The 26,328-nt window shown below is 43.4% G+C and overlaps 1 protein-coding gene across 1 annotated transcript in view; it reads left to right on the plus strand.

The window, feature by feature from the left end:
* The window catches only part of TMEM132D (transmembrane protein 132D), a gene marked incomplete at both ends in the record, with an annotated part of 636,473 nt that overhangs the window by 156,485 nt on the left and 453,660 nt on the right, over window positions 1-26,328 (plus strand). The window contains one exon of the mRNA XM_079717165.1: window positions 2,728-3,604. Coding sequence (XP_079573291.1) covers window positions 2,728-3,604 — 877 coding nt within the window. The remainder of the gene's footprint in view (window positions 1-2,727; window positions 3,605-26,328) is intronic.

Raw genomic sequence — 26,328 nt, forward strand, 5'->3', positions numbered from 1 at the left:
ACAGGCTGGTGTGATGACAACCCGAGTGGTGCCAAGCTGCATTTATAAGAATCAGGGTGTCTGTGAGTCTGTTTCTGTTTTGTAAATAAGTTCATTTGTATCATTTTTTAAAATGTATTTACAGAACCAAAACAGATTTACAGATCTCGAAAACAAACTTACGGTTACCAAAGGGGAAACGTGGGGTGGGGAAAGGGATAAATCGGGAGCTTGGAATGAACATCTACACACTACTATATATAAGACAGATAACCCACAAGGACCTACTGTGTAGCACAGGGAACTCTACTCAGTATTCTGTGATCACCTAAATGGGAAAAGAATCTGAAAAAGGATGGATAATGTATATGTATAACTGAATCACTTTGCAGTACACCTGAAACTAACCCAACATTGTAAGTCAACTGTACTCCAATGACATTAAAAAAGAAAAAAAAAAGAATCAGGGGGCACTGTGTGAGGGATGTAGGTCTTTTATCACCAAGATTACATGGAGCTCTTCATGGGATAAAAGGATGGAAGATTCTAATTATAGAGTGATAGCAATGGAGGAGACAGCATATAAAATCCTGATGTAAAAATATAATCTGCTTTTTGTAATATTGGAAGCATAATTCATTTGTTGATTCATTCATTTTTCAAATATTTACTGAGAAGCTAGTATTTGTCGGGTGTTCTTCTAAGGACTATGAATAAAACAGAGAAAAGGCTCATATGTCATCTCTGCTCACTTGCATATAACCCACTGGGGCATGAAGGGAATTACAGAAGAGCATGAAGTCCTGTGAAAAGGAAGTATGGGATCTACAGAAGGACATCGATGGTGCATATAAACGCAGAATCATGCAGTCAAAGGAGGCATTCCATTTATGACACAGCCTGAACAGTCACAGGAGTGTAGCCAGCAAGGTGGGGGAGGGGAGGTGGTACCCAGAGATGGGATGAAGGAGAAAGCTTCAACCCTGAGCATGAGCACGAAACTCACTGCCTGTGCTTCAGTTTCACGAAAAACTCACATGTGATGATACACGTTTATTGAAAATATAAATCCTGAGGGATTTCCAGAACGTTAAGAAAAATGTAGTCCTGATAAAGGAATGAGGTCTCTTGTGAGGTCTATGATATTCTGATGTTTGACAAAGAAATTCTGATGTATTAGGTTGAATCATATGAAATCGCCACTTGGGTGAATCGAAACTGCTCAGATACTGGAAGTTTCAAATGGTTCAGGGCCATAGACACCTTCGTTGCTGAACTGGGGTGCTCAGCCTGGGCTGAGTTGGGTGATGCCATGGAATTGAGGGAGCCCTTCCCTCGGGGCTGTCCATCAACTCAGGATGAGTGTATGTCAAGCTGGCTCCTTGTCCAGAAGCAGGATGGACCACAGCTGAGCATCCTGCACTGTTAGAACTGGATGGGGGCCTCCTACTTCATTCAGACCAGTCCAGGAGAGGCAGAGAGGCTCAGTGACTTGCCTGTTCTCTCTCGAGATCTGTGCAGCAAAGCCACAGTCAAGACCCCTTTCTCTGAGTCCTTTGCTTCCTCCTCTGTTCACAGACAACAGCCAAGAGGGGTCCAGGCTCATGTAGGCGTCGTGCATTGCAAAGTGTGCTCACGTGAGCCTCTGAAACAGTTTGGCCCGATGAATGTCAGGGCTTCAGTTGCTTTTACTGCAGAAGAACCAGTGATACTTACAGGGCGACTAATGAGAAGGGCTTCAGATAACTTGTGGAGCTTTGCCTAGAAAGTCAGTGATCCCAGAGCCAATAATTTCCATTTCTAAAGCCTGTTAAGTTGGTTCTTGAATTATGTAATTTCTGTGTCTGTGGTTTTCTTCCAGAATATAAGGCACGATGTAAAAATAACATTTTGGAATGTTCCCCCTGAGGGAGGGATATGCTTAGTAAGGAAAAAAAAAAAAGAATGCTTTCTGTGCATTGGGGTCAACATAGCTTTTACGAAGGATGAGTGATGGGATCCCCTTGGTTCTTGGGTTCTAGGGACACATGGACCCGACCAGACGTGGTCAGCCCATCTCATCTGTTTCTGGAGGTTTCCTCCTAGCATGATCCTTCCGAGGTCTTTTCTCTCCATCTCTCAGCTTAACCCCCAGGAAAGTGTGTGATGTCCAAGTGATATGTGATTGCCCACCTTAATGCCCTTTATCATTTCGCAGTGGTCATTGTGTCCTTACATGCGGCGGGTGTATCTGGTGGAACATAAAATAGTATTGGGTGGAATATGGACACAGCCTCAAACCACATGCTGAGAAGGTCATTCTCGTTTCCAGTCTTGGTCCATCTGGTTGAGTTCACAGGAATGCCCTTCTCTGTTGGATGCCAGCACATTCTTAAGACCTTTCTCATGAGGATCTCTCCCTTTAACGAAAAGAGAACAAGTCTTGGGCATAACCCATCGCCTCCTAAAGGCACCAGGACCGCTAGCTGAAAATTAAAGGCATGATTTGAAATTTATTTATTTGCACACTTAGCTTCTATGCATGGCCAGTGATGCCTGTTGTCTACTCCAGTGGCATCAATTTTTTTAAAGAAATATATTTCCTATAAGATGAGTTGATTTAAGTAAGACCTTTTGAGTAAAGAATTGCGTAATTAGTGCAAAGACAAGGCAGTCCTTATAAAGGGGGGGAGAGGTGCAAAGAGATCTGAAATATCGGTACCCTTGCCCTGGAGTCTCTAACCCCTGAACCCCGATTCATCCCGACAGTGGTGGCGAGCCGCGGCATCCTGGAAAGCATCCAGAGGTTCTCCTTGCTGCCCACCTACCTCCCCGTGACCTACCACATCCACCATGCGGACGTGTCCTTCTTCCTGAAGGAAGCCAACCAGGACATCATGAGAAACTCCAGTCTGCAGTCGCGCGTGGAGTCCTTTCTGATTTACAAATCCAAGAGGTTCCCCGTCCTGAATGCCAGCTACGGGCCTTTCGCCATCGAGCAGGTGGTCCCCCAGGACTTGATGCTGCCTTCCAGCCCGTTTGGATTCACCAGCACGTTTTCCCTCAACTGGAAGCTGAAAGCGCACATCCTGCGGGACAAGGTCTCCCTGAGTCGGCCCCGTGTGCAGGTGCTGTTCCACGTGGTGGGCAGGGACTGGGACGACGCCGGCCCCGCGCAGAGGCTGCCCTGCCTGCGGGTGTTCGCCTTCCGGGAGACCCGGGAGGTGAGGAGCAGCTGCCGGCTGCAGGGGGCCCTGGGGCTGTGCGTGGCGCAGCTGGAGCTCCCGGCGACCTGGTTCGGGCCCCCCACGGTGGTGGCCGGGAGGAAGAAGTCGCCCGAGCCCCCCGAGGGCAGCCCCGTGGAGCTCTACTACGCCCTGCAGCCCGGGGACGAGCGCGGAGACTGTGCCAGGAGAGCCGGAGGGATGCGGCCGGGCCGCAGCGACATCGATGAGTCGGGGCCTCCCTTGCAGAGGATCGGGAGCGTTTTTCTTTACCAGACCCCGAGCCGGCCGCCCCTGAGAGAGCTGCGTTTGGACAACCACGTGGCCGTGCAGTACGTGCCAAAGACGGTCAGGCAGGGAGATGTGCTGACGTTTCCCGTCTCCATCTCCAAAAACTCCACCGAGGACCGCTTCACGCTGAGGTGAGTTCATTGGGAGTATCTCCCTGTAGCATCTCCAAGGTCAGAGGGTGCTTCTGGGAACCCCGTCTATTTGATCCGGAGAGCTGTGTTAGCGCTGTCCGGGGTGGAAACATCCTTCCAGGTTTTACAGACTCCGTGTTCACTGTCAAATCGAGAGACCAGCTGGATCTCTCCGGGTTGGCAGCTGGGCGGTGAAGACCTTCTCATTCATAGGTTTTCCGGGTCATCCCAGAAAAGCCGGGAGGAGGCTAACCTGCCTGTGCCCTGGCTCAGGCGGTTCTCAGCAGGTTTTAGGATAAATGGCTCACAGTTGAAATCAGCCTGCAAATGGGATGGCGACAGTTGTGGGGAAGGGTAGGGGATGCAGCTCTGCCAACTCAAAATCCCTTCCAAACGTGTGAGTTCTAAGTGCGCTCTATGGTACCAACCTCAAAGTTATTTTATTTCTCTCTGGAAATAGAGCTTAGTGCTCAAAATATAAAAGGACAAAAAGTGTGAAGGCTATCCAGTAGAATTCGTTGAGTGTCTTATATAAGAATATACCAAAGACGAGACATTTAAAGTGAGTACTGTGAGCTTTAGGAAAAACAATGAGTGCATTTTCTCTTTGGAATGTAGTATGGGAGGGAAGCTACTTGCCTTGGTTTGACTGGATTTTCATAACAGTTTTTTGGTTCGTTTGTTTTAAACACAGATGAGTCTGATTATAACAGCTATTTGGTATAAGTGTTGTTAGGTCACTAAATATGTCCTGACATTGCTACATACTCCAGAAACTTGATCTGAAGTGCCATGTAATCAAATTTGTTTATGACCTCTGAACATAGGAGTGTTAGTGGACATGGCACACAGTTATATGTTGGTTTTTAAAGTACATCCAGTAATGATCAACCCTTTTGTCCCTCTTCCATTCTTTCTTTCTTTTTTTTTTAAACTTCTTTCTTTCTGTGTTTGTTAAGGGGTGGGTGAGTTTAAGAAAGGAGTCATTCTTTTGCTTATACTTTGCACATTTCAGTTTTGTTGATTGTGAGCTAGTGCTGGGAATTCCCTTTTAATCTCAACTGAAGAAACAGAAACCAATAGACAGCATTAACCTCATGACTGAACTTGGCTGATTGTTGGAAGGTAAAACCTTTGGCTGGGGTTGGAGGTGCATCTGGGGATTAAGCACAGGGATTTAGGGCACATAAACACATCTGTGGGTATGAGCCCTCATGATCTCTCCCTTCTGTTCTTCAGAAATCAGACCTAGATTGAGCTGGTCATGGGCCCTCTGGCTGGTGTGCTAGCTCTGTGCTTGGTTTTCTCAGGCTCAACAGTCTTATATAATATTCTTCGTGGAGATGGCTGTTTATATAGAGAAATATTTTGCTGATGGAAACTCAAGGTTTTGAATAAGGGGAAATCACATGATTTCATATTCCGACATTTTTTCTGTTTGCCAACTACTGATTGTTGATTTCCTGGACCCTGGTTTACGAACCAGAATCTCTTAAAGTTTTAACTCTCCAGGAGATGATATCCACATCGGTTTTTTTTGGGAATCGGTTATATATGTAGAATTAAATTTCACAAATAGCTGTGCATCCAGCCACAATCCACTGCCTACTAAGGTGTTCCTCTGAGTCCTGAGGGCTGTCTTGTCATCGGCAAGCTGCAACATGGAGAAATTTGCTCCCGGGCTACATAATCTAAAGGTTCCAAGTCTTCACAGATTCAGAAAGAAGCATCTTTGAAGCATCTAGATTGGGTGGCTCCACTTACAAGTCAAAAGATTGGAAAATTTTGGATGTAGAGCCAAAGTGTATGTGTTCAGAGTCCATCAATTAGAAAGGTGTTTTAAAAAATCAGTTTTCTAGTTAAGACAATAGTAAATCAGTAAATATTTCATGAATGTGTGTTTAAGTTGGTAAAGTGGCACACTTTCCATCTTGTTAAAGCCTGGCATTAATAATGTGTCTGTTGAATACTTAACATGCTCTAATTAGCAATGAGTCTTATCTGTTTATGAAAACAGCTGACGGGAAACCTGGATCTGGTAATGTCATTAGCCTTTATTCGGAATTGTCATAATTAGAAAATAATAAAACTGTGTATCTTTTTTAATGAAGCCAATTTGACACTCGTTTAGCATAGCTTCCAAATATTTAGAATTAGCATGGGCCTGCTCTATCTGGCCATCTGCTGTAAATAACCCTGAAGGATCCAGCCAAGTATCCTTGGGTGCTTTCCTCAGCAATGGTGACTTGTTTCTAGACTCAGCCGTGACAATGCTAATGAGATCCAGAGCTGGGCTAATGTTTTGTAGATCAGCTGTCAGCAGGACTTCCCTCACCACTTAAGGATGGCCAGGGTGGAGGGGGGACCAAATTACCTGTGCCTCCAACAAGACTCCTGCTGCAGACACTGTTTGACCACCTACTGCCACCTTCCTGTCACTTCTGCACCTGTGATCTCTGGGTGACTGTGGCTACACACAGGGGCTCAGCTTCCATTCTGGGAAACAAGTTTTGTCGTGCAAATTATCCGTAAGGGCAATTTACAAAAATAGCTGGGAGGGTGCATGCGTGTGCATTAACCATTGCACAGAGGAAAACCGGGATGGGGCTGTTTGTCATCTTAGAAGTTCTGTTCTCTCCTGGAGCTCGAGTCTTCCAAAGCAGACCTCCACAAAGGAAGAAAAGCAAAACGCGTTTGTTCTTTAGACGTCTAAGGATCCCTTTTAATTTCAGAGAATGTTTTCCTTCCAGTGGACAACAGAAGCATCCCACAGTACTTGTACCCTTTCTTGCATGTTCTCACCACCCCATCTCCTTTCCTTCCCCGACAGAGAGCTAATGTCAGAAGCATCCTAGGTCTCTCATCACCTGATTATGTGTCCGGAGAATCAAAGGCCTCGAAAGCTCTTTCTTGCTCATCTTTTCCCACCTATTTTTTGGTTGCTTCTTCCCACAGGAAGTCAATTTCAAAGAAGTCTCGTTGTCAGATCTGAATGTGAGCCTGAAGCCAGATATTTGCATAGCATTAGTTTGGTTCCCTGATATTCCAGGAAATGCAGGTGGAAAGGTCCAGAGCAGAGGCATGGCACTCAGATGCCTGGGTGCTTTTCTCAAAATCAGAGATATGCTTAGATTGGTTAAATGAATGAATGAATGGGCATATTGTTAATTATTAACCAATACATATACTTTGCTGAAGTCTTTACAGTTTTACATGCTAAATACTCAAGAGTTTGTTAAGAATCTCACGCCCAGACTGTGGTCAGACCTAAGGCCATCTCTGAATAAGGCATTGTTACCAAATAGATATTCTTGCAAAGATAAGAGTTGTAAACAAAAGAGAAAGAGAATAAAGTAAGAATATTTGACAAGGGGACAAAGTGGGCCTGGGGCTGATAAGCCTCAAAACATATTCTTTGGTGGTTTGGGAATCTCAATTGTTAGAAATAATATGTGGTGGTTTGAGGTGGTTTGGCCCTGAACTTGATTCACTTGAATGATGTAGCTTTTGAACCTACCTTGGACCAGGAAAAGATCTCTCCTTATTCTATTTCAGATAAACTATGCCCTGGTGTAGCCAGTAATATTCTTCGCTTCAGGCCATAAATCCCAGCCTGCTAATCTAAGAAAATAAATGCATGAAAGGTTAGTTGGATGTATATTTTGGGTCTCAAGAAGTAATAAGGCACGGGGGCACTAGCCTTGGCAATGCACAGGGTGGGAGGGGGAGGACGCCCCTGGTGTAGATGCAACAGCCTTCTTGCCCAGCACCCCTCCCCGGCCCGGCACAATGAATCCCTTCAGAAGTTCCTTCTGTTCTTACTATAATCAAAGGTGCAAAGACTCTTGGGAAGCTCCCAGTGGCTCACATACCTACTTGCTGTCTGTGCCCGGGGTAGGAGAGGGAGCTGGTGTGTAGTGGGGTTTTTTTTTTTTTTTTGATTTGATTTTTGTTTTGTATTGATTGGAGTGTAGTTGGCTTGCAGTGTTGTGTTGGTTTCGGATGTGCAGTGGGATGGCTCAGTTGTGCATATGCATGTGTCTAGTCTTTCTTGGATTCTTTTCCCATATGGGTTGTTGTAGAATATTGAGTGGAGTTCCCTGTGCTGTACAGTAGGTCCTTGTTGATTATGTAGTGGTTTTATAGGCCAAAAGGGATTTCAGACAAAGGGGACAGCACAGGTAAAGGCACAAAGACGTCAGGTGTATCTCTGTGCTCTTTTTTATTCCCCCATCATCTTGAAATAAAAGCCAATTGGGATTTTCAAGAACAAACAAACAAAAAATGCCATTTTCATTGCATTGGATCAAGAACACGTACTCCCACCCTGACTTAATCACTGTTGATGTGAAATTTGGTCACTGGCTGGGGTGGTATTTCTCGGGTTTTTCGTCTGTAAAGTTGCTTTTTTCTGCACTCCCTATACTGTATTTTCCAGAAGGAAGTAATGATCCACAGATCACAATTACGGAATTACACTCTGCCTCCTTGTGGGTGGTATATTTATGTAAATTTTTTTGGAATCCTGCAGGTGAAATGTGTTTATTCTCCCTCATGTTTTTTTTTATTCAACCATTCATTTATTTCAGTAAGGGCATCTGGATATTTACTTTACAGTTTGGGTTATAATCCAAAAGAGTAGACATGTCTCAGCCTTTGGCTATTGACATTTGGATCAGATGACATTTTGTTGTGAGGGGCAGTCCGGTCTGTACATTGTAGGATGGTTAGCAGCGTCCCTGGCCTCAGCGCACTGTATACACAGCCCCGAATTTTGATCCCCCAAGATGGGTCCAGCTTTTTCCTAATGTCCCCTTGGGGATAAAATCGCCCCTGCAAGTGAAAAACCATGATTGTGGTTGTCGGGAAAAAATTCAGCTCTTAACGCAGAGGGAGGTTCCCAGTTTAGAATGAAGGTAACCCTGGGTAGAGTCCAACTTTTCTGGAAAATCCCTTAAGTTGTACCTGCTACACGTTTTTACTTCCTCTTGAGTGCATGCTGCAGGAGGGCAGAAACTTTGGTCTGCTCGCCGCCCTTTCCTCGTTTCTCATGCACTACTTGGCCCGCCCTGGACACCCATCAACGACTGGGGGATCGAATGGCTGTCACTGGTTCCATGAGTCCGCTCCATGTACCTTCTGTTAAGGGAGGGGCCAGAGAGCAGGTTCTTCTGTTAGACTTGAGGTGAAAGGGTTAGTCTATTTCAAGGCCATGTAATATATACAAGATGACAAGGGTCGGGTGCAGCCGTATTAGGGTACTTGTGCTGTAAGAGGGACCCGGAGCTGAGATGAGCTGAGGCCACTGCTTCCAGTGGTGACTGCTCCTAAGATCCCAGCACCGGTCTGGGGTGAAGCCTTGGTGTTAGTATTTTGTTTAGTAACAAAAATACCCATGAAACTAAATGCCTGCACAGGAGTTTCTTTAAGTAGTTTATCCGTCTATTATTACAGTTCATATACCTTAAGGTAACGGAAATCTAAAGCTATACTGTGAACAGATTTTAAAAAATGTTCTTCAATCTTTTTCATGATCTCTTTTATTATTGTTGTTTTTAATTGATGTATAGTTGATTTACAATATTGTGTCTGGTGTTAGTCTTTTGAAAAAGGTGTCCAAGAGATTCGGACTTGCAGCTGGAGTTGGGGGCCATTGGGTTCATGTCATTCTTCTTGCTCTCCTGGGCTACGCTTATTGAGTTGAATGGTCATGTTAGAAATTAAACTATTTAAACCGCCTTCTCTCTCTGTCTCTCTCTCTCTCTCAGTCCCCTGTGCCCCCCACCCTGTATAATTGAGTCCCATTGTCTAATGCATGTATGTGCAAACTCCACTGTGTAACAATACACACAGCCTTTCTGTACACAACTTCACGGGCTTCACACATTTCAAGATGTTAATCCATAGTGGCCTCCAACTCAAGAATCCCTTCATCACCTGACAGCTATGGTTCCTTTCTAGCGATACATTTTTGGACCAAGGTTGACGACTCTGATCCTCTTGGGGGAAGAGAAGAAAGGAGGAAGGTACCAATGGTGGCACCAGCTGTGCTCCCAGATTGGTACTGGGAAAGTTGCCTGAGGTTTCACTCAATCTCTTTCCCATGTTCTAGTGGGAGGCTTGTCTCATGAGCAAGAGAACTTGACTTTGGCCAACTTGGCAGGGCTGGGAGTTCTAGAAGATAATGGAAGGATTTCCTTCTTTTTTATGGCTGGATAATGTTCCGTTGTGTATATACATCACATTTTCTCTATCCATTCACCCACTACGGACACTCAGTTTGTTTCCATGTCTTGACTATGACGAGTAATGCTGCAGTGGACAGCAGGGAGCATATAACCTCTCTGAGAGAGTGATTTCTATCTTTTCTGCAACAACAGGGATGAACCTCAAGGGCATTATGTCCAGTGAGGTAAGTCAGAGAAAGACAGATTCTGTATACTATCGCTTATATGTGGAGCCTGACAAAAGCTCGCAGATACAGAGACCAGATGGATGGCTGCCAGCGGCTTGAGGGGAGGGGGAAAAGGGAAGATGTGGATCCAGGGGTCCCAACTTGCAGTTTTAAGATGAAGAGGTTCTGGGGATCGAAGTCTTGCATCCAAAGCTCTCTGTGATCTTCTTTGGCTATGCCAGCTTCTGGGCATTGCTGTTTATACTCTGTAACCTTGAGCTGACCTTCACCTCTGTGTAAGGACCGTATCACATCCCCTGCATGGTAGACCCACCTGACAGTCTCCTTTTCAACCAGACTGAAAGCCACTGGAGGGAAAGGGCTGGGTTCACTAGTGTATCACAGCTGTACCCGACTGATTGCTCTGACGGCTGGTGTGAATTTGGGTCTGCAAATCTGGGTGAGCAAAAGTAAATACATGTTGGGTGAGAACACTCAGCCATTTCAGGGTGTTATGGCCTCTCCCTGCCCCCAGGAACATTTCTGTGTTCTGGGGTGGAAAGGGGTGGGGAGATGGTAGAGGATTACATAACGCCAGGTGGGGAGGAGTTGGGGATGGGTTTCGGTCTTCGGTGTCATCTGTTCATTCATTTGGTATCCATGGAGATTCCATTTCCAAGGTGGTCTTTGGTTGGCTGGCCACAGAGGCTGTTGAGGGAATGTCTTCATATCCTTCTCCCAGCACCTTCAGATGTGACTTCTCTGTACCTCTTCTGGGTTACTCGTGGGAACACAGGAATGATGTGCTGGGTCCAGGAAGTTTGGGGAGATAGCTGAATATAATAATAATGGTAATAATAATAGCCATCAGTTATTAAGTATCTATTTGTGTCTGACACCGTTCTCAGTGCTTAAAATGTTTTTCACACATTTAATCCTCAGAACAACCCCACGAAGTAGGTGCTTTTATCACCTGTGTTTTCCAGAACTGGACACAGAAACACAAGAGGTGAATAACTTGACAGATGCCCTAGAGCTCATGACACATTTACTTTGAGGTCTGGAGAACTCACCCTCGCTGACCTATATCCCAGAACCCATGTTTTGGAAAATCCCTCTCCATCAATGCGAGGCAGGAAGGTAGACACCGATACTCCTAAATCTCATTCTTTTTAAAAGCACTTAAGAGAATGAATTACCTGAAACATTTCCCTTATTGAGGAGACGTTTCTTGAGTGTGAAGCTTGGTGCCGGGGATGTAACAGCAAATAAGAGACACAGACCCAGCCCTGTACTGAGTAGTCGGTGCTGTGAGAGAGACCATGGGGGGTCTGTTTGGCAGGATAAGATGCCAACTTAAGACAGTGCTTTGGAGCATAGACAGTTGAAGGTGAGTCCGCCATCATGAGCATCTGTCAGGCTTACCAGTCACTGCAGAGTAAAGAGCTCTGAAGGATGCTAGGTGAATTATTTTGGGCCCTTCCCAGGCACTTCAGACACTGATAATTATCACGAGGAATGGCAATTTCAGATCCAGGGGGCAGACCTCTTGGAGACCACATAGGTTTATGAGGAAGGGCACAGGGCATGGAGCCAGGACCACGGGCACCTATCTTGGCATCCTCACTGCCTGTGCACCCTTGGGGAGGTCATCGAAGGTCACTGAGCCTCAGTCTCTGGGCTCTTACCTTTCCGGGTGTTGATGGTGTAAACGAAAGACGACAGGTGAGCCTTGAGCAGGTTGCGTGGCTCCAGATCAGGCATTTAGGAAATAACCAGTCAACCAAGGGATGTGTCAGGTATCAGCTGAAATGCAAACAGATGACTTCGGGTCACTTCACACTGAGCAGTGTCAATTCATTCTGAAAGAGGGCCATGTTAACACAAGGCGCAGGTCACCTCCGACTTAAACGATGAAGAGGAAACAAACGAAGGAGCATGTTCAAAGCTGCTGAAGAGGCATTTTCTTGGATCACTTAGGAAAGCGACTGACTCAGCACCTGCTGGTAGGAGACAGGAGAGCAGACCCAGATGTCAGAATTCTCTCTCCCAATTTTGAAGGTATGCAAGGAAATTGATTTTAAAAAATCCAGCTAAAATCATTCCGGCATCAACACACAAACAAAGGCCTGGGGAAAGCATCAGCTCAAGAGTAAGACAGAAATCAGCTGAGTGATATAGGTGCAAAAATCAGCGTAGTGCATCTGACCACAAGTGTGCAGTTTCCCCTCCTTCAAAGCCTCTTTGAAAGAGAGATGACACCTGAACATGGCTTATATACGTGGATGCTCTTCCCCACCTCTTGCCCCTTGAACCTGGCCTCAGTGTATTGCTTTCCAAGTAGAATATAGCAGAAGTGAGGATCTGGAACTTCTGAGGCTAAGACACTCTCAGAAGCTGTGACTTTCCACCTAGGTCTCTGGGAACACTTGCTTTTAGAGCCCAGAGCCGCCTGTAAGAAGTCCAGCTCGTCTTCTGGGAGATCCCGTGAGAAGCTCTGAAGCTCCATGGAGAGAGGGGGGACCTGGTGATCCCCATCTTCTAGCCACCCCTGTCCAGGCCCCAGACACGTGTGTGAAGCTGTCTTGGCTGCTGTAGGTCAGCTAGCTGACAACTTAGTACCACCAGGGGACTGCAGCCATTCCAGGTGGAGCAGCCACATCTCACAGCTGAGCCCTGCTCAGATTCCTGGTACCTAAAAAGTGATGTATAACAAAATGGTGGTGTTCTAAAGCACTAAGTTTTAGGGTAGTTTGTTAGCTGCAGTAGTAAGTCATTAGCAATCATAGAAAATTTCGCAGTAAGCTCTACTTGCGAAAGGACAGAGGTGATGCACTGCGTCTGCTTGCTCTGCAGTTTACAGCTCACCCTTCTCCTGCTCTGCTGTGACTCTCAGTAGGTCCACCTCTGTAACCTGTGTTTCCCAGATGCCCTACGCTATCGAGATCTGGCCTCTGGTGGGTTCGGCCAATGGGACCCAGTGTCAGGAATCTTGTGGCCGGGAAGATGGGAGAAGTCGGGAGAGTTTTCTCTCTTGCTCGCCGGTCCCTGCTCAGGCCAGAAAGCTCGTCCATCTGTGATTCCAGCTCCCGCCAGGCAGCCTGTGCCATGGCTCCAAATCCTACAGGGAGACTTTGCCGTTGGCCTCTTATGATCCCTCCTCCTTGCTTTGTCCTTCTGACCCGAGGAGAAAAGACTTCCTGCAGTTATTTATATCAGGGCTGCATCACCATCATCTACGTGTTCTGTCAGCAATTTCAGCCTCTCTGTAACAAGTCCTCTGTATTAAAGCCCTTCTGGTCAGTTATCTGCTGTGGTTTCTGTTCCCTGACGTGACCCTGTGGGTGTAGCTGTTTGAAAAGATAATTTTTACGAAAGCAGAATATCTTTTCCGATCAACTCCATGTTGTACCAGAAGCAGAGACAATCATGAAGCTTTGTCAGTTGTGTCAGCCCCAGCTGGGAGCAAAGGCAGAAGGGTCGTAAGCAATTGCAGAAATGAATTTACCCAAACAGAAAACATCATAAATATGATAACAACTTTGGAAAGAGCCAGAGGCAGAAGAAAGAGAACACAGAGGAGCAAGATCATCTTTTTTCCTCTTCAGGCTGTGAACTCCTTATGCAAATGTGAAAAATCAGTGTTCGTATGTCTTTTCTGTTCCCCTTTTGGGCAGTGGAAGGATTGTTGATGATAAAAGAGATCACATCCAGGGATGCTTGTCTTTATCAAAAGCAAGGATCCCGGACCCAGAGAGGAATCGGAGGTGTCATCTGAAGCCCAAGGTTGTTCCAAGCAGGTGGAAGAAATACAACACGGACCCTGTCTCCCTTTCCGTTTTCCCATCTCAACACACACAGCGTTGAGTGGACTCAGGCACAGAGCATCTGAAAAACTGCATAAAGGGGGAACAGGTCCTAATTCCATCCATCAAAGCCCTGCCTGAACTCTCCTCCTCTCTCCGTGACCCCAGGCTGTTGAAAACTCAGGTGTTGGTGTATATTTTGTAAGATAACACATGTTGTGTAAAACTCATCCATGTTCTATCCACACAAATAGAAGACCTGGGTGTGGATCAGAGTTGTCCAAGTTGGGCATGAATCAGATTACAGGAGAAATGGCAGTCCATCTATGTAAATATATCGCAGAAGGGAAGGGAAGAAAGAAGGAAAAAGAAAAGGAAGGAAGGAAAGGAAGGAGGGAGGGAGGGAGGAAGGAAGGAAATACAACGACATAAGAGAGAGGAAGAATTTATTTGGGAAGAAACATAAACCAAAAGTAATGCTTTTCTGTGAGTTTTAAATAGGTAGAAATTTTTTTAAAAGAACATGAACTTAATAAATGAAGAGTTAAAATATAAAAAGGAAATCATGACAAAGGTAATAAGGTAGACCAAAGAGCTAATACATGAATTGAAGATCCAAACTGTGCAAAATAGAAATTAAAAACAAGGAACAGAATAGACATAGTTTAAAGAGGAATTATTGGCATATATAGAAAAGATGGAGACCATCTTGGTGAGTGCTGGGAAAATGCAAAGATTAAAAAAATTGGGGGGCTTCCCTGGTGGTTCAGTGGTTAAGAACCCATGTGCCAACGCAGGGGACACGGGTTCGAGCCCTGGTCCAGGAAGATCCCACATGCCGCGGAGCAGCTAAGCCCGTGCCCGACAACTACTGAGCCTGCGCTCTAGAGCCCGTGTGCCACAACTATTGAAGCCCACGTGCCTAGAGTCTGTGCTCCACAGCAAGAGAAACCACTGCAATGAGAAGCCCTTGCACCACAACAAAGAGTAGCCCCCGCTTGCCACAACTAGAGAAAGCCCACGTGCAGCAACGAAGACCCAACGCAGCCAAAAATAAATAAATAAAATAAATAAATTTATATAAAAAAAGAATTTGGGAGAAGAGAAGAAAGTTAATCCAATATAAGGATGATTACTGTCCTAGAGCCAAGAATTCCACAAAATGAACCAAAAAAGTTTATTCACAAATACATTTTTTCCTAAAACTAAGGAATAGTTAAATCTGTAGATCTGAAGGTATTCTGTGTTACAGAAAAAAATGAGTAACGAAAATCAATGCCAAGACATATCCTAATTATGAAATTTCAATGATATTGCTAATTAGCTAATCATTCAGGTAGAACAATTATTCACAAAAAACTGAAGAAATAGGATATGCCATGTTCAGAGATAGAAGGGTGTACAGTTCCCCCCCCATATTAATCTGTAGAGTCAATGCAATTCCAATCCAATGCAAATCAACTTCTTGACAAGTTGATTTTTAAATTTATATGAAGATCAAACGGTCAAGAATAGGTGGGACACTAAAGAGAAGAAAAATATAGATGGGTTATTTGAAAGTCATAGATAATCAAACAGTGTGATAGCGGAACACAATAGGTATATAGAATAATGAACAGAAAAAGGAGATTTTGTGTAAGGGAACTACAAATGCAGATCAGTGAGAAGGGTTGCAATTTTCAGAAATGGCACTGAGACATTGAATATCCAAATGAGAAAAAAAGGAATCAGATCTCTTAGACATCAATTTCAGATCAATTTGGTATTCAAAGGAAAAAAAGAAATCAATGCAGAAGAAAATACTAAAGGATATCTTTACAAGCTCTGAGAGGAAAGGGTTTCTTTAAACAAGACACCAAAACACTGACCACAAAGGAAAAATTAATACAGTTGACTATATTTTAAAAGAAGTACTTTTTTATATCAAAAGCCATAATTTGGGGGAAGGTATTTATAACACAACAAGACCAACAAAGAATTAGGATGCAGAATATACAAAGAATGCCTATAATTCATTAAGAAAAATAACCAAAAAGAAAAATGGGTAAAAAATATGAGCAGACATTTCACAGAAGAAAAAACACAAAGTAGCCAATAAATAGAAAAGATACTCCATCTCATTAGAAATCAGAGAACAACTTAAAACTATTATACATTTCAATTTCATATCCACCAGGTTGCCAGAAGTCAGGCAGCCTGATAATACCACAAGTTGTAGAGAATGAGGAACAAAGGAAAGCTTCATTTATACCCGGTGGGCAAAATTGGTGCCGCCTTTTTAGGAAATACACCCAGCAATGTCAAAGATATGCATACACTATGATCCGAAATTTCCACTTCTAAAGTATAGAATCTAGAGAGACTCTTGTATTTGTTTACTAGAAGGCATACATAAATATTCATAGCAGTGCTGTTTTAATAGCAAAAAACGGGAAATGTCCCAAACGACCTTTGAGAGGATAATGGATAAATAAATGTTGACATATTCCTACAATGGAATCCTATACATTCATGAAAATGATTCAATTACATCCCTACGGGTAATCTCTGATATAAAATATTTAATTGAAAGATTCAGAAAAATACATTTATGCAAAGATTAAAAATTAGGCATACATTAACAACAAAGTATTCGTGGATGATGGATATATACATTCATTTAGGTAAAACTATAAAAAATGACAAGGAGATAAACACAAAATTTAGAATAATAGTTCTCAGTGGGGAGAATGAGGATATTAATGGGAAGAAACATGCAGGGGGCTTCAAAGATACTGGGTATATATATATATATATATATATATATATATATATATATATATATATATATATATATATATATTTTTTTTTTTTTTTTTTTCGGTACGCGGGCCTCTCACTGTTGTGGCCTCTCCCGTTGCGGAGCACAGGCTCCGGATGCACAGGCTCAGCGGCCATGGCTCACGGGCCCAGCCGCTCTGCGGCACGTGGGATCTTCCCGGACCGGGGCATGAACCCGTGTCCCCTGCAACGGCAGGTGGACTCTCAACCACTGTGCCACCAGGGAAGCCCCGATACTGGGTATATTGTAGTTCGTAACCTGGGCGCTAGTACAAGAGTGTTTACTATTGTCTTTTAAACTGTTCATTTGTGATATATATTCTTTTCTTTATACTACATATATCTAATTTCAATTAATGCTTTATATATACTTATGTACGCGTCTGTGTATGTGAGTGATACTTGCCGGATTTCAAAATGTTTTGTAAGGAAAAAGTGAGTCACTTGTCATTTACCAGGGGAAGAAATTCAGGCTGTTTGTAGACTTTTCCGCAGTAACATTCCACGCTGTTCAATGCAGAAGATAATAGAGCAATATCTGCAGATCACTGAAGTGCTCATTAAAGGGATATTGGTTATTTTACATTAGCATAATACTATTCACAGAAAACTCTATAGCTTTTGTGATATGAAAGTTTTCCAAAACATTAGGTGAGAAAAGTGAGGGCTAAAGAAGGGATAGGGTAGATGGATAGAAAGGCAGATAGATAGATGATCGATAGATGATGATGATGATGAAGATAGATAGATAGATAGATAGATAGTTAGATAGATAGATATAGAGGACAGATGGATGGATGGATGGATGGATGGATGGATGGATGGATGGATGGATGAAAGGATGGATAGGTAGGTAGGTAGATACACAGATACAAAGATACATGGATAAGTGGTTACCTGGATGGGTGAATGGGTGGATGACTGACGGCTATCGATATATAGATACATAGATATGTATATATCTATGTATATGTATATATGTTCTTTCATAGAACTTACCACTGCCTGGAATTCAGCTGTTTGGGTCATTGTGCTTTGACTGTTTTGGTCTCCTCCCTCTGTGAGCTCCACGTGAGCAGACCTCTTTCCTTTCTTGCACGTGCTCAAAACCCCAGTGCAGTGTCTGACACATAGTCGATCCCCATATGTCTCTGGGGATCGAGTGCTTTGATTAATGTAAAGCCAAAGACCATGATGAATTTAAAAGCGCTAAAAGATTCTCTGTGTGTTGGTAGAGCCCAGCTTTGCTGATGTGGAAACGGGACGACCTTTTATCCCTGGTCCTGCATCTCAGACTCTGTGGTTAAGTTTTTCCCAGCTCTTATCCTAAGGCAGGATTTCTCAACCCCAGCACCACTGACTGCACTGGATACTTCTTTGCTGTGTCTCTGTGTGGGGTGTGAGGAGGGGGGCACTGCTCTAAGACTTGTAGGATTTCGAGTAGCATCCCTGGCCTCTACCAACTGGTAGCCCTCCTTCTCCTTCAGTTGTGATCTACAGATGTCTCCAGCCCTTGCCAGATGTCTCCTCAGGGTCCAGATCATCCTTGGCTGAGACCATTATTATTATCCTAAGGAAACTTTTCCTTCTTGTTTATCACGGAATGACATATTAGTTGAATTCCAGACTGCCTTTCTCACCTACACAATAATCTTCAAAGAAGTTTATAGCCATCCTCTCACTGATTCTTTGACTCGTCAGGATTTACATTCTTCTACCATAATCACCTCGTGTTTTCTAGGCATTTCTCGTTACTTACTGGTAGACAATCTCAGGTGGCTCTGAAGACCAGCATATTACCACTTTCTAGATACTGTTGAAAGAAAACAAAAGAAGCGGAGGAAACTATTTGTTGAGGGCCAAAACTTACCTGCTAAAAGCAACCAGAATATAAGAGAGTAATATTGATGGTGGTGTCATAAAATCCAGCACCACATTCCATGTGGAAAATTCCCCCAGAATGGATGGGGTTTAGGATTAAAATGTAAAGTAAATGTAGAGTTAAGAATTCAGTCTGGGAGTATCTTTTAAACCAAGAATTAATCAAACGAGAATCGCTGTGCTACTGCAGACATGATTTGTTGGGAAAAGATGTCTGAAAATCGGGTTACTTTGGTGAAACTGAATACACATTCTCAGAAGAAAATAAAGTTTCTGACATTATCTACCTAAGTAAAATCAAAGTGCATGAAAAGCCGCCTTTTCTTAAGGCGGATCTATCCATTTTCTTCGCCAGAAGGGACAACCCGTGGCAGGGCTGCCTGGATTTCCAACATGCTTCTCAGAAAATGCGCCCTTTCCAAAGCTGATTTCAATTCCTTGATGCCTTCAAAATTAGCACCTGATGCCCTTTTCCATTGGTTTGAGGAAGATTTATTTTAATTCTGCTTTTCAGACTCTCGACTATATTAACAGCAAAGAAAACTCAGGGGGGCTTATCTTTCAGACAAGTACAAATGGAGAGGATCTCGGATGCACAGATTTGAGGCTTCCCCTGTCATCCGCTGTCTGCCGGCAGGAGTTTTCTCTGTGCTGGGCTGATGGGGTGACGGTACTCAGGCCTAAAATTAGGTCTTTTCTCCTTACAGACCTGTGTCACCTTGGAAAAGGGGCAAAATCCATTGTTTACAGTAGGTTCCCTCATTTTAGGTAAGTTTCATCTTAGAGAAGGAACTGGCCTATGTCTGCTCTGTTGAGCCTTTGAATCAGAAACTTAAGGAATTCTCAGATTGGAAAAGAGCAAAGGTTTGATTGGTTTTTGCTGGAGAAATAGGACATTGCCTCTTGGCTTCGTCAGAGGCTGGAAACAGTCAGATCCTAAAAGTGCAGACTTAGAAGCTGTCAGTTGTTTACTCCCTGCCTCTTGCAGGGATGCCAGCATAATTCCAGTACCAGGTGGCCTGGATTGAATGAGTCCAGGCTTTTTCTCAGTCCAGGGTCTTTGGCTTCTTTGAATTTTTTTTTTAAGAGATACTAATTTATTTTTTATTTTGTGGCCGCGCTGCACGGCTTGTGGGATCTTAGTTCCCCGACCAGGGGTCAAACCTGTGCCCCCTGCAGTGGAAGCTCAGAGTCCTGACCACTGGACGGCCAGGGAAGTCCCGTCTTTAGATTCCTTTTAAGCAGCAGTGCTTATATACGACCAGAGGAAACAGACATTATTTTTTTCAAAATTTAAAACCGTTTTATTATTGAAATTTCCAAACATGTATGAAAGTAGAAAGCATGAAATAATGAACCTCCAGGAACCAGTTGCCCAGATCCATCAGTTACCAACTTTGACCACTTTTGTGTCATTTTTCCCTCTCACCAACATTTCTTAAGAATCAGCTTTAAAGACAGTATGCTAAGTGAAAGAAGCCAGCCACAAAAGGCCACCTATTGTGCACTTCCATTGCTGTGATATTCTGGAAAAGGCAAAGTATGGGGATGGAAAATTGGTCAGTGGTTGCTAGGGATTGAGAGGAGAGATGTCTTGACTACAAAAGGAAACACAAGGGAGGTTTGGAGGGTGAGGAAACTTCTGTATCTTGATTGTGTGAGTGGTTACCTGAATCAATACAGGTCTGAAAGCTCATAGAAACAGACAGCAAAATATTTACACATATATACAGACATACAGATATACATGCATGTAGATTGCATGATCACATGGCTCTATCGGATTGTCAGAACTCAACAAACGTGTCAAATGGATGAATTTAATTGTATGAAACTATCAATCTTTAACTCCATATTTCTTGTTAATTTAACACTGACCTTGCTGCCGTCAGCCTCAACCCAGATGGTCTCTTTTTGTTTCTTCTCAAGTATACAGGCTCTGGTTAGCTTTGGTTACCTAAATCATGGTCTTTCTCTTTGTGTTAGTTAGAGTAGGTATCTCCAGATGCTGTAACAAGCCAACCACTACATCTCAGATACGTGTGTGTATCTTGCTCACACAGAGTTCAGAGTTCATTAGGGAGCTTCCATGGAGGATGTGGGGACTGAGGCTCCCCTGAGGCTCTGCCATCCTATAGGACTTGAAGTCCCTCACTTCCAGCCAGTAGGCAGGAAGTGAGTGTGGAGGGTCATGTAGGGAGTTTGGACCATCCTGAAAATGGACACCATTTTGCCCAGATGCTGTTGGCCAGATGCCACTGGTCACATGGTTAGCATCACTCAGAGGCCGTGAAAACATGAGACCTGGCCACGTGCTCAGATGATGCTGGTTTGGTCCATGGCCGTCTCTCTCACATCCCTCATGATTTTATTCTTGGTCTTTAAAGGTAGATAACACGGCACTTTCCCCTTAATCACTGTTTACCTCTTTTGCATTTTCCCCCCATTATCATGTCATTACTATGAGGTAGAAATTCTATCACTAGAGCAACCTGGAGTTGGGAAGTACATCCTGACATTCAAAATGCTTTACATTTCCTTTTACTTTAACCCTTCATCTTCTGTGGTCTGATCCCCACTGTTCTGTTGTCTACTCTTAGGCTTGTGATTTAGAGGAATGCAAGCCATGCAGCGCTGTTGTTTTGCTACCTTGCTTTTCCATCTCTTTTCTTCCAGGTCAGATGAGCTACGGTCTCTCCTAAATTTATGAATGAACTCTTTGTATTTGTTTCAGTAGTTAAGGGTGCCTATCCCCTTACCCTACACTGTGGACTGCCCTTCTGATCCATCAGTACCTCCACTCAGAATTGTGTCTTTGTTTCCTTGGGGATTTCCTCTCCCCCATGACCTTACCCAGTTACTCCTGTGATCATGCTTGGTTCCCCACCCTTGCTCCAGACTGTTTCAGCACTTCAGCCCCACTATCGTATCTTTTCCATATAGCCTTTCCTTACCACGTCAGCCAGCTCTGTTTTCTCACTTTCTTACACTCCCATTGGTATTTATCAATATGCTACATTCCTTAATTAACTTAAATAGCTGGTCTTGTGATTTCTGACAGTGATGATAAAGCCTTCCCTGGCCAGAGTCCTAGACATATTTGCTTCTTCTTATCCAAGAATGCACTCACCTTAATTTATTGGGGTGCATATTTTTTCATGGAAACTTTTTTTAAATTGAAGAGTAGTTGATTTACAATGTTATGTTAGTTTCAGGTGTACAGCAAAGTGATTCAGTATATATATATATATAATTTTCTTTTCCATTATGGTTTATTACAGAATATTGAATATAGTGGAAACTCATTCTCGATTTGACACTGGAAACCTATTGGAAACAACTAATTCACCAGGGATTGGAGCACATCTATTTCACAAATTGAGATCCACCAGTGATCTTAAGTTGCTTGTGTTCCCCCCAAAGTAATACAAGTTCCTGAATATGAAAAGTGTTTCCCACGTGGCTTCTTTCCTCTGGCTGTCAGTGTTTACTCTTCTTTTGCCTCTGCTTGGGATATTCTGAAACAATAGTTTTTTTATATTATCTCAATGTTTTCCTTGTTTTCGTTTCCTCACTCTTTTGCCAAAAGAAATTTTTAGCACCTCCTCACTCCAATGAGAAGGAAACATCAGAAAGAGTTCCAAGATTTTTTAACAAAAGCTTCCAAATTCCATTTTTTTTTTTTTTGCTTTGGCAAATGAGGAAGAAATATTGTACAGACTCTGGCCAAATGTCAACTCGTGTGTCTTCCCAATATTCCCCGAGCTCTCGGCTTCCCCCCGGCTCAAACCCCAGTTCAGATTTTTGGTGGCACCCCGGGAAGGACTTCTGAGCTACTGTTTCCATAGTGTGCCTAAGAGAGAAATGAGGGTTTTTTTTTTCCTGTGGAAGAAGAATTAAAATAGAATATACTTCATATAAAAAGAGAGAGTGATTGAAGGCCTCTCAAGACTTCCCAAGTTCAATCCGGGTGGTTCTCAAACACAGAAGAAAGGCATCGAATATGAGTTTTGCAGATTTTTTCAAAATGTGCTAAAACAGATTAGTGCCTTGAAGTTCTTAATTATTAGGCAATAAATCAAAATGTATTTGAATGTTTCCTATATGCCTATCACAGCATGAAAAATACATGTTATAGGTATATGTATATAAAAGGTGGTCATGTATATATATATATATATATATATATATATATATGTACATGTTATATGGAAAAAATGGTAATAAAAATAATCTCTACCCATAGAGATGCTCATATCTTAGAAAGTCTACAAACCCCATGAAACTGTTTGAAAATGACTCAGCAAATGATGACGTGTCGTGTTCAATTATTCTGTGTCTGAAAGAGGTCAATATTTTAAATAGTATATTAAAGCATAGGGGGTTTGGGATTGACATATACACACTGCTATATTTGATAGGTAACCAACAAGGACCTACTGTATAGCACAGGGAACTCTGCTCAATATTGTGTAATAACCTAAAGGGGAAAGGAACTTGAAAAAGAATAGATACATGTGTATGTATAAGTGGATCACTTTGCTGTACACCTGAAACTAACATGACATTGTTAATGACCTATACTTCAATGTAAAATAAAAATTAAAAAAAACCCAAACCAACCAAACAAAAAATATAACACAAGTCGCTTTCTGAATCCCTCTGCTTTCTGCTTCTAATTTTCCATGAGAACCACGTTTTACTGCCTTCTGCCCTATTTCATCTTGCATGTGCTCTGGTTTCCTGCCTTTCTCTCATATCTGTCAGGCAGATACTGAGCCCTGCTTGCATCACTCTGAGGACTGCATGTTCCGTGAAGGACAGAGGTATCTCCCAAGGCTGATAGATCTACCCATCCCTCTGGTTCTTAGTTTTCTACCTGGGTTAGATTTCGGTCATCCCTTGGAGCGTCACTGCTATTGTGTGGTCGTAGGAAATCTCCACACCTCGGATTGCCCATCAGCCGAGCTGGAGGCACCACTGGTAAGTGTGGAAGAGGGTAGTGTTTGGGACCTACCCCGTGCCTGTTCTTACACAGAAGCTGCGGGAGTCTTTGCAGGTAGCAAGTGCTAACTGTATTTCTTTTCTTTTTTTCTTAGCAAGGTATAGTTGATTTACAATGTCATGCCAGTCTCTGCCGTACAGCAGAGTGGCCCAGTTACACACATATAGACATTCTTCTCCATGATAGTTTATCCCAAGAGATTGGATATTGTTCCCTGTGCTCTGCAGTAGGACCTTGTTGTTTATCCATCCTAAATGTAATAGTTTGCATCTGCCAAACCCAAACTCCCACTCCATCCCTCCCCCTTGGCAACCGCAAATCTGATCTCTATGGCTGTGAGTCTGTTTCTGTTTTGTAGACAGGTTCATTTGTGCCATATTTTAGATTCCACATAGAAGTGATATCATGGAGTATTTGCCATTTTTATGGTTACTACTCAGCCATAGCAAAGAATGAAATGTTGCCATTTGCAGTAACATGGATGGACTTGGAGGGCATTATGCTAAGTGAAGTAAGTCAGACAAAGACAAATACTGCACACTGACTTTTGAAAAAGGCCCCCAAAGAGTGAATTTTCCTAATTTGAGAATAATTTTCGAAGTCACTTAATCCCATATGATTTGTACCTATGAGAACAGAAAGTAAAAAGCAGTACATGATCCCATGGAGGAGAGTTTCCCCCAAGGGAATCTCATAATACAAATGTAAATATTTGGGGAGGGGGATATATTCATTGCCGTGGATTAAAAGTCTCTCTTCTCCTTTTGTTCCTTTACTTGGACAGTCACAGATGGACTACACATTGTTTTGCTATCAATTATGTAGAATTAAGTCGTGGTCAGTCTGCCAAAAGCTGCTAGTTGCCTAGCCAACATCCATTTCCTCCTTATTTCTTGCTAATAAACTACTCATGTAATTCAGGGGGGCAAAGCATCCAGTTAAAATCTTCAGTTTCCGGTGTGGCCAAGATGGCAGAATAGGAAGACCCCTGAGCTCACCTATCCCCCCAGCACACCAAAATTACAACAACTTCCAGAGCAAGTATTTTTATTTTATTTATTTCTTAATTTTATTGAAGTCTAGTTGATTTACAATCTTGTGTTAATTCCCGCTGTACAGCAAAGTGATTCAGTTATACATGTATGTGCATTCTTTTTCATATTCTTTCCCATGATGGTTTATCACAGGATATTGCATAGAGTTCCCCGTGCTCTACAGTAGGACCTTGTTGTTTACCCATTCTCTATATAATAGTTTGCATCTGCTCATCCCAAACTCCTAATCCATCCCTCCCTCACCACTCTCCCCCTTGGCAACTACACGTCTATTCTACAGAGCAACTATTGATGAGAATGACCTGAAGACTAGCAGAAAAGATTTTTTGTAGCTATAGATATAAAGAAGGAACCACATGAGATAGGTAGGAGGGGCAGGGATGCAGTGTATTCAACACCCTCACCTCTGGTAGGCGATGCACAAACAGGAGGATAATTACAGTTGCCGAGGTTTTCCCCAAGGAGAGAGGGATCCAAGACCCACATCATGCTCCCCAGCCCAGGGGTCCTGAACCAGGAAGACAAGGCCCCAGAACATCTGGCTTTGAAGGTCAGGGGAGCTTGTGTGCGGGAGAGCTGGAGAGCTGTAGGAAGCAGAGTCTGCTCTTAAAGCGCCCACAGAAAATCCCACACACTCTGAGACCCTGGAGTGATCCAGTATGTTCTGGTGAGATCTAACTGGACATCTTTGGAAAAGACTTGTTGGGACACTATTCTTGTCTTGATAAAAGAGGACAGAGGTAGCCAGGGCACACTGTCTGCCTTTCACCCTTCTTCCTTCCTGGTACATAAGGATGGGTGTAGAGAATAAAACTTGAGACCAGGAGACTGAGTGTCATGATCTATATATGGTAGCAGGAAGCTAGAAGGAGCCTGATTCCTTGATAACTTCTTTAGTTCACAGCCCAGCTCTGCCTTTCATCTGCATCTGGATTTCTTTTACACAGGAAAAAGATCTCCCTTTTTTTTTTTTTTAACTGCTGTGATTAAATCTATTACCTGCAGCCCAATGCAGTCCTAATTTTTTTTTTTTTTTTTTTTTTTTTTTTTGCGGTACGCGGTCCTCTCACTGTTGTGGCCTCTCCCGCTGTGGAGCACAGGCTCCGGACGCACAGGCTCAGTGGCCGTGGCTCATGGGCCCAACCGCGGCATGTGGGATCTTCCCAGACCAGGGCACGAACCCGCATCCCCTGCATCGGCAGGCAGACTCTCAACCACTGCGCCACCAGGGAAGCCCCCTAATTTTTTTTAAATAAATTTGTTTATTTTATTTATTTTATTTTTGGCTGTGTTGGGTCTTCGTTGTGAGTGGGCTTTCTCTAGTTATGGCGAGCAGCCTTCTCATTGTGGTGGCTTCCCTTGTTGTGGAGCATGGGCTGTAGGCACGTGGGCTTCAGTAGTTGTGGCTCACGGGCTCTAGAGCTCAGGCTCAGTAGTTGTAGCGCACGGGCTTAGTTGCTCCGTGGCATGTGGGATCTTCCCAGACCAGGGCTCGAACCCATGTCCCCTGCATTGGCCGGTGGATTCTTAACCACTGCGCCACCAGGGAAGCCCAGTCCTAATTGTTAATGACTCATATTTTTACCTGTCTTATTAGGTCAGTTGATTTGAGCCTTGGGCAGAAAAAGCCAAGATTGTGTGTTCTATCCACCTAGGTCGTTAGCTTTACTGAATTACAAGGCTGCCCTGCTTGAACCTGGATACTCCTTGTGAATAATTCAGGGAACAGAGACGGACCAGGTAAGAGACCATCCACAGATGGA

This window comes from Hyperoodon ampullatus (assembly GCF_949752795.1).
Source record: "Hyperoodon ampullatus genome assembly, chromosome: 13".
Lineage (NCBI taxonomy): Eukaryota > Metazoa > Chordata > Mammalia > Artiodactyla > Ziphiidae > Hyperoodon > Hyperoodon ampullatus.